Raw genomic sequence first — 11,769 nt, forward strand, 5'->3', positions numbered from 1 at the left:
CTCCTGGGGAGGATCTCATGGGGAGCATGCCCCACAGGGAGCAGCCCCCCTGGGGAGCATCTCATGGGGAGGATCTCATGGGGAGCATGCCCCACAGGGAGCAGCCCTCCTGGGGAGGAGGATCTCATGGGGGGTGCCCTCAGCCCAGTCCCTTGCAGGATGGACCTTGGAGAGTGAGGCCCTGATGCGAGAGTTGAGCACCTGGCTCCTGATCTGCACCTGCTTCGGCTCTTGGGTGGGCTTGGGAGACTCCGTCCAAGGAGAAGGAGGAGGTGAGGGCTGGGCACTAGTGTCTTGTGAGGTGCGTTGGTGGAGAGCTTGGGGGGCGGGGCTGTCATCTGTCTCACTCCACAGGGAAGGGTTTGGCTGGAACCGTGCTGGGGCCTGTCCTCCAGGGACCAGCCTGGACTTCATTCCCACCCATGCCTCAGGGGTCAGAGCCCATCAACTCCCAGCCCTGCCCTTGATGCCTTTTCCTGGGATCATTCTTGGGGGGCTGCCCTGTCAGAGTGTCAGCCGCAGGTCCTAACCCTGCCCTGAAGCCGCCACTGTGGGCTCTAAACCATCACTGTTCCCAGGGCTCGGGGCTGGATCTTTCACCTGCCTCAGCAACAACATCTTAAGGATTGACTGCCACTGGTCTGCCCCAGAGCTGGGTCAGGGCCCCAGTCCCTGGCTTCTCTTTACCAGGTGAGGTTGGAGGGCCAGGCTTCATGAGGAACGTGAGGGTGGGAGCCCCATGGTAGCAGTGGTAAGGGCTGGGCTGGTGCGGTGGCCCTCTGGTGCCAACACACACCCTTTCCAGCAACCACGCACCGGGCAGCAAGCATAGATGTGTCTTCCGGGCCGGTGAGTGCACCCTGGTGCTGCCGCCCGAGGAAGTGCTTGTGCCTTCAGACAACTTCACCATCACTTTCCACCGTTACGTCTCTGGGAGGGAGCAGGTCAGCCTGGTGGACCCGCAGTACCTGCCCTGGAGACATGGTGAGGCCTGGTCTGGGTGCCTTGACAGGGAACATCCTGGCCTTATAGGGATTGGGGGGCAAGGTCCCATTGCCCTTAACCTGCACGGCCCAGTGAAAGTTCTGTGTCCCGACTAAGAAGAGACCCCAGGGCTGGGAGCAGGCTGGGCCCCTGGGAGGGGAGGGCCCACTGCTTGCTGGAGAGATGGGGTTGAAATGCACTTCAGTCACAGCAGGAAGGACTCCAGTAAGACCCTGGGAAAGCACTTCCAGCAGGAGCTTATGAAGGGAGAGACAGGCACGATTGGAAAATCACCCTGTCTGGTTGCAGGGGCTCTTGTCCCACCCGCGGCCTCTCTGGGAGACAGAGACCTGCCCGCTAGTGAGGCCCCCCAGCACCCTTCAGACCCTGCAGTCCTGGGCATGCCGACAGACACAGCCTCATGGAGCCTCACTCTGTTTCAGTGAAGTTGGACCCTCCCTCCGACTTACAGAGCAATGTCAGCTCTGACTACTGTGTCCTGACCTGGAGCGTCAGTCCTGCCTTGGAGCCCCTGACCTCCCTCCTCAGCTATGAGCTGGCCTTCAAGAAGCAGGAAGAGGCCTGGGAGGTAGAGCTGGGCCGACTACTCCAGGGGCCTCTCTCTCCTGGGAGTGGCAGCTCGGGGCCACCCCCTCCCACTTAGGAGGGTGTCAACTTGGACTAATGAGGAGGGGGGGTGATCAGAGCTAGGAGCGTGACTGTACACACGTGTGTTTGTATGTGAGGTGAGTGTGCACAGGCTATGCCTATGTATAGGAGTGGGAGTGTAGTGAGCCTGTTCGTGCACCTGCGTCAGTGTGCACGGGGATGGTGAGTGTGTGTGCCCACGTGCCTGGGCGTGGTCGTTCGTACGTGTGCCTGTGTGTTCTTGAGGGCCGATGGACCCTGTCCCACTCTCCGCACCTGCTAACTGTCCTCTACCCCACAGCAGGCCCGGCACAGGGCTCACATTGCCGGGGTGACCTGGCTCACCCTCGAGGCTGCTGAGCTGGACCCCGGTTCCAGCTATGAGGCCCGCCTGCGCGTCCAGATGGCCACCCCGGAGGATGAAATGGTGGAGGAGCAAAGCTATGCGGGCCAGTGGAGCGAATGGAGCCAGTCTGTGTGCTTCCCCTCTCCCCAGAGCCCTGCCCGAGGTGGGGGTCTCCCTCCCAGAAGGCCTCTCCTCCCTCGTGCGTCATAGCGTGCCCCCCCTTCCACCCTCCCGGAGCCCCCTCCCTGAGGCGGTCCTGCCCCGAATGACCACTCTCCCCTGGAGATCTGAGATTTTTAAGGAGGAAACAAACACCTGCCAAGCGTTGGGCTTCTTGGAACCTGTAGCCATTGTCTGTCCCTGGGAGTGAGTGTGGCCCAGGGTGGCACGCCGGGCCTCTGCTTCCATCTCTGGAGACTGAACATGGTCTCACCTCCCTAGGGAGGGCTGGGCTGACCCTTGTGACTTGCTAGGGAGGGTGACTGACCCTGATGACCGTGCAGATGGGGGAGGTGAGGCCCAGGGGTAGGGGTGATTCATGAGCAGGCATGACACAACCCCTGTGGTCTATGAGAAAATTTCCACTGTGGCCCAGGGCACTCCTGTGGGGGCTTTGCTGTGTGGATTTGGAGGAACGTCCCGGTGCCAGGGAGGCTCACAAGCCTGGGCCCTTCCTGCCCACAGGCCCCCTGTTCTCACCTTGGGGGCAGCCCAACAGCAGTACCCTTGTTGCCGTACCTCTCTTTCTGCTGCTGACCAGCCTGACCTACCTCGTGTTCAAGGTTTCACCCAGGTCGGTAGCCAAGGTGTGTGTGTGCGTGTGCGTGTGTGGTAGGTGGGGCATCTTGGGCCAAACCAGCCATCCCTCCCTTCCTATCTGGTCCTGGACGGCATGGGGGTTTTTAAGCCTCTGCCCTGGACCTGTGGAGAGTTCCCACTTGTCAGGTGTGTTGTGGGCAGTAGGGCCCCGAAGAGGCTCAGAGGGACCCAGAGTCACTGGGGCCAAGTCACCCAAGGTCCTCATCTCCTGCCTCTGGAGGTGCTCTGTGGTTTGCTGATTTTTAAACGCCTCCTATGAAAACACAGTCCTGTGCTCAGGACCCTGGTGAACACCCCAGAGTACAAAACAGACACAGGGCCCATTTGGAGTAAATCACTCATGTCAGGTTGTAGGAGGGGGCCCGTAGGAGACCGACCAGGTGCGGACTGGCAGCAGAAAGGATGAGAGGAAGTTGGCCTAAGGGAGCGGGGTGGGGGGTGGGGGTGTTGGGGGCTGAGGGGGGGGGGGGGGGGGGGTGGGGGGGGGGGGGGGGGGTGTTGATGCTGGCCAGATGAAGCATGGGAAACAGTGTGCGACAAGATCTGGTTTGTATTTGGAGGATAGAGTTTGGGGGTACAGGGAGATGGGGAGGACCCACCGGGAGGCCAGTGGTGGTGTCCAGAGGGCGGAGATTTGGCTGGAGACGGCGGGGGAAGCAGAGAGGGAGCAAAGTGGAGGGAGCCACCAGGACTTAGGAAGAGAAGCCGAGGGGGCAGATGAGCTAGGACCGGTGATCGGCGAGGTGGGGACCTGGAGGGGCCCCTTCCTCCCCTGGGAAGCTGGTGAGGCTGATTTGGACCTGTTGGGTTGGAGCCCTGGGCCACCTCCTTGTGGGAGGGCCCGTGGCTCCGTTGCTCAGGGAGGAGGACACCTGTGGCCTTAAACCCACCATCGCGCCTCACCCCGTAACGGACGCGTGTCTTGGTGTAAGTCTGTTGTACGCGGTCTTTAGCCCGGGAGGCCGCAGGGGCACGTGTTGGGTTTCGCCCCGAGAATAGGTTTGGACCCAGTAAGAGGCAAAAGGGGCATCAGCACAGATGAGGCAGGATGGGTGTGACGCTCCCGCAGGGGCCTCCGAGGACCCCTCCTTGGGTGTGCAGAGGCCTCCAGCTGTGCTCTCTTGGCCTCAGGGTGAAGAGGAGCTTCTACCGCAACGTGCCCTCTCCAGGGGCCTTCTTCCAGTCCCTCTACAGTGTGCACAATGGGGACTTCCAGGTGCGTGCACAGCCCACGGCAGGGGTTGGGGGCGGGGCCGGGGTCACCCAAGTGTCTGGCCTGCCCAGGATGTGGGCTTCGGGTGAGAGTTGGGGGCTAGTATGGGGGCCTTTGTCAGCGCTTTGAGCTTTTTTGGTATACGTAGTGGGTTTAAATTTACACACTGTGTCTCAAATGCATCAGAACAATTAGCTTTATTCTGTCTTGCGGGTTTCTTTTTGTCTTGGGGTAGCAGCCCCTGTGAGGTATATGGTCCTGTTATAGTGCAAACTGCCGCCTGTCCCGTCCTGGCTTCTTCTCTGAAGGCGTCTGTGGGGAGGGTCTGGTGCTCGTGCTGTCCTTGGGGCCCTCAGTGGCCTGTGGGCTTCTGCTCTGGGGGTCACTGGGGAGTGCCTGGCCCCTCACTGGGGAGTGCCTGGCCCCTCCTGGTCCTCACGGATAGCATGCTGGCACACTCCCCATCTCCCCCTTTGTGGGGCATCAGACCCCTGCCCTTCCCACTGGTCTGGTGGCTCCTGCCCCCTGGGTGGGAGGGGGCGGGGAGAAGCTCCCCCAAGTGGTCCCGGGTTCCCCACTGTGGGCAGAGGATGGGATGATACGCTTCCTGGGGTCCTTCCTCATCCCCCTGCCTCCCCCTTGTGTCTCTCAAAAGGGAGCCCAGAAAAAAATTTAAGAAGGGACCCCAGGTTTCAAGATTGTTGTCCAAAAGTATAACTCAAAGCTTAAAGTTGAGCATTTTGTCCTTGGTGGAGGCCACCTCCTTCTCCCAGACAGGGGCTGTCGCTGTCAAGACCCCTGAGGTGATCCTCCTGGAATGTGTCATCTGGGCTGCACGCACCCAGCCATCTTCTGTAGACCCATGTCACCCGCCAGGCTACTTAGACCCCTCGGGTGGTGGGCTGTAGCCACGGGTCGGCTCTCAGGGATCAGGGCAGACAGAGGGTGAGGTATGTGTGGTCCGCTTGGTGGGGGTTCCTGGTCCCACCTAGGAAATACTTTCCTCTGGGAGGTGGGGGCCTCCTGTGGCTCCATGGAGGGGTCCAGGTCTGCTGCCCTCAGCCCAAAGGTGCCGTTCCCACAGCATCTCCCAGTGTGTGTGTGTGGTCCAGGAGAGGGTGCCCAGCATCTGTAGCTGGTGGGAGTGCCTGGAGCAGCAACCAGGGATTTTCTCTGTCCTCGGCACCTGTCACCACCTGTACCCTGTGTCAGGCTGCTGTGAGCACCAACAGGGAGGTGGGGGATTGCTGAGAGTCCTGAAGGGACCCGGGGTCCTGGGCTGAGGGTGGGCTGGCACATGGCGGGCAAGATAGAATGTTCCAAGCACAGTTGTTGCTTGGACTCTGGGTGAGGATGTCAGGAGAGCTTCCTGGAGGAGGAGGGGAGGCTGCTTCCAGGGAGAGTCCCGAACACGCTGCCTGAACCCTTCCCACCCCCTCCCCCCACGCTGTCTGTTCTAGACCTGGATAGGGGCCCACAGAACCGGTCTGCTGCCGAGCCAGGACTGTGTCGGTTCCCCACGAGGAGCCTCGGAGTCTGGTGTCCAGGAGGCCATTGCGTGGCTGACCTACGACCCAGTGGATCCCTGGCAGTCAGTGGCCCTGGAGGAAGAGGAGGAGGGCCCTGGCTCCGGCCTCCCTGGGGCGGTGCTGCTAGCCGGGCACGTGGAACAGAGAGGGCAGCCACCTCCCTACCTGCCACAGGAGGACTGGGCCCCCGCGAGCCCCAGCAGGCCAGCTTCCCCAGAGTCAGAGGGCAGCAGTGGTGACTACTGGGCCCTGGGCTGCTCCGGGGGCTGCCACCCCTCCACCTTCCCAGGAAACACCCAGAGCTCCGGGCGCAACCCGGCCTCGGCCCGTGGCCTTCCTTGTGACCAGCAGAATCTGGACACCTGGCGAGGAAGTAGTCCTGGGGGGAGTCAGTCACAGTGAGAGGCAAGACCCCGCTGCATGCGTCCTGTGAGGACCGCCGGGCCTTTTCTTCGCTCCTACTGGGTTTGACCTGCGACCCTGACTTGGGCCAGCTGCATAAAGTCCATTTTGTGGAAAATGGACTAAAGTTTCTCTGAGAATGGAGCCCCTGCACAGACCTCCTGTCCGGATGGAGGCGGGCAGGCAGGCGACCCCTCCTCCGTCCCCTCCCCTCAGCATCCTGCTACCCAGCCCCCACTCCGGGTCCACCACTTCCCTCCCTGCCCTCTGACTCCATCGCTGCCCCTCAGAGCAGGGGGTGTTAGCCCCACACCTGTTCTGCCCTCACCCCCTTAAAGGGTCAGCTTGCTCCCAGCAGACACAGATGGGGCGGTGCTGTGACCTCACTCCGTGCCCTCCTGAGTACCTCTCCTACTGAGATGACAAGAGTTGGCTGCTGGCCGGGAGAGGGGCCCAGGGGAGGTGCAGGGGGATGGGGTCTGTCTGCTCTTGGGCTTTCCAGGGTGGGAGCTGCTGATGTTCGAAAGGGAGGATCAAATGGAGGCCGGTCCCTCTCTGGGTGCCCAGATAAGAGAGGGCGTCTCCCCATGGGGTTCTGCTGACCCCTGCGGTCTGCACAGAAAAAAGCACCTGTGGCCCCAGGTTCCCCAGGCAAAGGCCCCCTCTGCGTCAGACAGGCACCCCCTCCCCTCTGTGTGCCTGTGGAGCCCCCGGGGTTTTGTGGGGAGCCTCAGTGGAGCCAGGTGGTGGTCAGAAGGGGTGAGGCAGGACCCAGAATGTATTTTTAGCATGTAGAGAACGGGAGGGGTGTGGACGGAAGTGAGGTGCAGACATCTTCAGTTCTAACCAAGGATAAAAAAAATAGCGTGAATCCACTTCCTGGGGCCAACCCCTGGGGAGCCCTGGGCTGGGGTATTATGGCAGCATCTGTGTGGCTCCTCTGGCTGGGTTCCCGGGGAACCTAGGCCACCTGCATGTGACAAGTGACCCCCACAGCTGGGACGCCTCTTCTGTGTGGCCAGAGACGTTGTTCCTATGAGTCACACATTTTCTCTCTGTGGCACCCAGAGACCTGGCTTTGGGCCGGAGCGTGAGCCTGCGGCCCCTTGGAGGCTATGTGATGGTAGGTGAGCCACGCCTGCCCCTTCAGGACGAACAATACCTCCTTGTGTTGCTGTGAGTTCACCTGAGCAAGTCACCTGCATACCTCCGTGCCCAGGAAATGCTAGCGTTCCCCTTTTAGAGATGAGACAACCCTTGGCCACCATGTGCCGAGAGCCGGTGTGCAGCAGAGCAAGGTTTGAAGACCTTGGGATGAGGAAGTCGCTGAGTACTGGGCACTGAAGGGGTCAGAGAGCAGGTGACAGGGAACTGAAATCCTGATGTGGCTGGTGTTTCGAGGGGTTGGGGGCATGGCGAGGCTGGAGCTCAAGTGTCCAAAATGTGGCTGGCCGGACTGTGGAGGGCCTGGAAGGTCAGACAGAAGGGCCGTCAGGGAAGGGGACTCTCCCGGGCAAGGGAGGATGTGCAATGGTTTCTTTGTTTGTTTGTTTGTTTTTCATATTTTTTTATTTTTAAGTAATCTCTACACCCAGTGTTGGGCTTGAACCCACAACCCCAAGATCAAGAATCCCATGCTCCACTGATTGAGCCAGCCCCTCTTTGTTTTTCAATGTGGTGAAATCCACGTAATTTAACCATAACTCTTAAAGTGTATAATTCAGTGACATTTAGTATATGCATAATATTGTCCAACCGTCCTCACTCCCAAAGGAAATCCCCTTCCTGTTAAGCAGGCACTTCCCAGTGGGCCCTCCACCTGACCTATCCTATGCAGCCCCTTGCCTACCTCCTTTCTCTGTGGATTCACCGCTTCTGAACATTTTGTATAAATGCCGTCATACACTATGTGACCTTCTGCACAGCCTTCTCCCTCAACGTAGTGTTTCTGAGGTTCACCCACTTTGCAGTATTGGCACCCCAATCCTTATTGTGGCTAAATGTTATTCCATTGTGTGGATGGACCACATTTAGTTTATTCACCCTTCTGTTGGACATTTGGGTTGTTTCTACTTTTTCTCTGTCGTGAGAAGCGCTGCTGGGAATACTCATGTAAAAGTTTTTGTTTCAATACCTGTTTTCCATATTTTTGTGTATATTCCTAGGAGTGGAATTGCTAGATCATATGGTAACTCCATGTTTAGAATTTTTTTTTTAAGATTTTTTATTTATTTATTTGAGAGAGAGAATAAATAGAGAAATAGAGAGCATGGGGGGGGGGGGGTCCGAGGGAGAAGCAGACGCACTGCTGAGCAGGGAGCCCGATGCGGGACTCGGTCCCGGGACTCCAGGATCATGACCTGAGCCGAAGGCAGTCGCTTAACCAACTGAGCCACCCAGGCGCCCGTCCATGTTTAGAACTTTTGAGCAACTGCCAAACTGTTCTCCACAGTGACTTCAACATTTTCCATCAGTAATATACTCGCATTCCAATTTCTCCACATCCTCACCAACTATTGTTAGTGTCCTTTTTTTTTTTTTAATTTGTTTTGTTTTTTAAAGTTTCTTTATTTAAGTAATCTCTACACCCAAAGTGGGGCTTGAACTCACGACCCTGAGATCAAGAGTCCCATGGCTAGGTGCCTGGGTGGCGCAGTCGGTTAAGTGTCCGACTCTTGGTTTTGGTGCAGGTCATGATCTTGGGGTCGTGCGATCGAGTGCCGCATCAGACTCCGCACTTGTCGTGGTCTGCTTGGGATTCTCTCTCCCTCTCCCTCTGCCCCTCCCACTTGTTCTCTCTTTCTCTCTAAAATAAGTAAATACATTAAAAGAAAAAAAAAAAGAGTCATGTGCTCTTCTGAGTAAGCCAGCCACGGGCCCCTTAAATCGCCATTCTGACTGGTATAAGGCGGTGCCTTAGTGTGATTTTGACTTGCATTTCCCTGATGGTTGGTGATGTTGAGCATCTTTTCATGTGCTACTCCTGTATCTTCTTTGGAGACAAGCCTATTCTTAATTGGGTTGCTTGTCCTATTTCTTAATTGGGTTGCTTGTCCTATTTCTTAATTGGGTTGCTTGTCCTTGTATTGTTGAGTTGTAAGAGCTCTTTATATATTCTGGATCCTAAACTCATAGCTGATATTCCATTCCCAAATATTTTCTTAAATTCTGCATGGTATTTGGTGTCCTACACAATAGGTCACTGCCTCGTCCAACCCCAACAAACACATTGAAAAGATCCTTAGACATCAGGGAAATGAAAATGAAGTCCACAATGAGATGCCACTTCACACCCGTGAAAATGGCTGCTCTCTAAAAAATGGAAGCTAGTTTTATTCACTTAAAAATGGTGAAAATGGGGCGCCTGGGTGGCTCAGATGGTTTAGCATCTGTCTTCAGCTCAGGTCATGATCCCAGGGTCTTGGGATTGAGCCCTGCATCGGGCTCCCTGGTTGGCAGGGAGCCTGCTTCTCCCTCTCCCTCTAGTGTTCCTCTTGTTTGTGCTCTCTTGCTCTCTCTGTCAAATAAGTAGATAAAATCTTTTTAAAAAATGGTGAAAGTGGTAAATTTTATGTTATGTATATTTTACCATAATTTTAAAAATAAAAATTAATGAAAAGAAAATTTAATGTTATGTATATGTTATCACTCCCTCCAAATAATCTCCCTAAGAACTGGTTCTGAAATAGTGACACATGTGATGGAGGAAGACCCTTGTCCCCTAGAGTGAGAAGGACTTTTCTCATGGACACTGCTACTTCAGACCAGACTTACGCACACACACCTAGCAGATCTCCCCCAGCAGAGGCGACCACTTCCCCCTGGCCCATCGGCACCTCCTTTCAGCACCCTATTCTCCCGGTCACCTCACCCCACACACCACTCTCAATCACTGCTCTTTACCATCTCTATAATTTTTCATTCCCAAATGTCATACACATGGGATCGTACCGCATGTAGTTTATTCAGATTGTCTTCTGTCACTCAGTAACATGCATGTGAGACTCATCCATGTCTTGGCGTGGCTCGATAGATCATTCCTTTCTGTTGATGAATAGTGTTCCATTGCACACATGCATGGATCTCACTTGGTTATTCACTCACCTGTTGAAGGAGATCCTGATTTGTTGGAAAGTATTTGGCCATTTTGAAGAGAGATGCTGTACATAACTGCAGGCTGGTTTTTGCTTGGATATATGTTTTCAGAGCAGTTGTCTAAACACCCAGGAATGTGATTATCGCCTTACATGGTGAGACCATGTGTAGTTTTTTGTTTTTTCTTTTAAACACAATTTTTTTTTAAAGATTTTATTTATTTATTAGAGAGAGAGAATGAGAGATAGCACGAGAGGGAAGAGGGTCAGAGGGAGAAGCAGACTCCCCGCCGAGCAGGGAGCCCGATGTGGGACTCGATCCCGGGACTCCAGGATCATGACCTGAGCCGAAGGCAGTCACTTAACCAACTGAGCCACCCAGGCGCCCAAGACCATGTGTAGTTTTGGAAAGAATTGCTAAAGTGTCTTCCCAAATGGCCGCAGCATTATACATTCCACCGGCAATGAATGCAAGTTCCTGTTGCTATCGCTGTTTGTTTTTCTGAAGATGTTCTCTAGATATGCAGTGCTAGCTCATTGTTTTAATTTGCTTTTCCCTCATGACACGTGATGTGGAGCATTATTCTGTAAGCTTACTTGTCATCTGTATATCTTATTTGATGAGGTGTGTGTTCAGATCTTTACTCATATTTAATTGGGTTGTTGGTCCTCTTTTCATTTTGGAGTTTGTATATTTTGCACAGAAGTCCCTTTTTTAGATGTGTTTTCCAAACATTTTCTCCCCATCTGTGGCATTTCTTTAGTGGATCTTTCACAGAGTAGATAGTTTACATTGTACTAAAGTAAAACATCACCAATTTTTTTTTTTCATTGACTGGCTTTGGTGTTTTAAAACTCGTCACCAAACCCAAGGTCATGCATGTTTTATTTTTTTATCTTATTTTAGTTTTTCTTTTATTTTTAAGTAGGCTCCATGCCCACCGTGGAGCCCAGCAAGGGGCTTGAACTCACAACCCTGAGATCAAGACCTGAGCTGAGATCAAGAGTTGCACACTTAACCGACTGAGCCGCCCAAGCGCCCCTCCCAAGGTCATGTAGAGCTATAATTTTCACAGCTTTGCATTCAAAAAATGTATGTGTGTGGACCATTTGGAGTAAATTTTTGTGTAATTTTAAAGTCTGTGTTCACATCCCTTTTTTCTCCATGTGTTTTCTCATTGTTCTATCACCATTTGTGCAACAGACTTTCCTTTCACTATTGGGGTGCTTGTCCCTCTGACAAATTAGGTGACTCTGTTGGCACAGCTCATTTTTGTTCATCTGTCCCTTCAGCACGACCACATTCTCTTCATTATTGCAACTTTACACTGTCTTTGTTTTTTTTTTTTAAAGGATTTTATTTATTTTTGTGAGAGATAGAGAGCGAGCGAGCATGAGCAGGGGGAGTGGGAGAGGGAGAAGCAGGCTTCCCGCGGAGCAGGGAGCCCGATGCCAGACTCGATCCCAGGACCCAGGGATCATGACCCCTGCTGAAGGCAGACGCTTCACCGACTGAGCCACCCAGGTGCCCTATGCTATGTCTTTGGATCCACGTATGAGGTCTTGAGTCTTATGTCGGCTAGTCTTGGTTTAGAAATAGTTTGTCAATATCTTTGATGGGAATTTGGTTGGGATTCCATTGAATCTGTAGAGCAAGTTAGAAAAAATTGCCATCTTAATATTGAGTGCATTGCTTCTGAATAAGGAATATCTTTGCATTTATCTATTTTTTTT

At 54.4% G+C, this 11,769-nt stretch overlaps 1 protein-coding gene across 4 annotated transcripts in view; it reads left to right on the forward strand.

The window, feature by feature from the left end:
* The window catches only part of IL9R (interleukin 9 receptor), a 12,581-nt gene extending 4,396 nt beyond the window's left edge, over window positions 1-8,185 (forward strand). Inside the window, exons 3-10 of one of the 4 annotated variants that reach the window (XM_073899805.1) lie at window positions 144-272; window positions 579-690; window positions 806-984; window positions 1,428-1,573; window positions 1,937-2,141; window positions 2,663-2,771; window positions 3,929-4,013; window positions 5,471-8,185. In XM_073899805.1, coding sequence (XP_073755906.1) covers window positions 144-272; window positions 579-690; window positions 806-984; window positions 1,428-1,573; window positions 1,937-2,141; window positions 2,663-2,771; window positions 3,929-4,013; window positions 5,471-5,941 — 1,436 coding nt within the window. In that variant the 3' untranslated portion in view covers window positions 5,942-8,185. Of the gene's footprint in view, window positions 1-143; window positions 273-578; window positions 691-805; window positions 985-1,427; window positions 1,574-1,933; window positions 2,142-2,662; window positions 2,772-3,928; window positions 4,014-5,470 lie in introns of all 4 variants that reach the window. The other 3 variants (XM_025877963.2, XM_025877964.2, XM_025877965.2) reach the window with 3 other exon arrangements.
* Window positions 8,186-11,769: the final 3,584 nt, after the last annotated feature.

The sequence above is a fragment of the Callorhinus ursinus genome, unplaced genomic scaffold (assembly GCF_003265705.2).
Source record: "Callorhinus ursinus isolate GAN/ISIS: 27379988/994484 unplaced genomic scaffold, GSC_fseal_2.0 scaffold13, whole genome shotgun sequence".
Taxonomy (NCBI): Eukaryota; Metazoa; Chordata; class Mammalia; order Carnivora; family Otariidae; genus Callorhinus; species Callorhinus ursinus.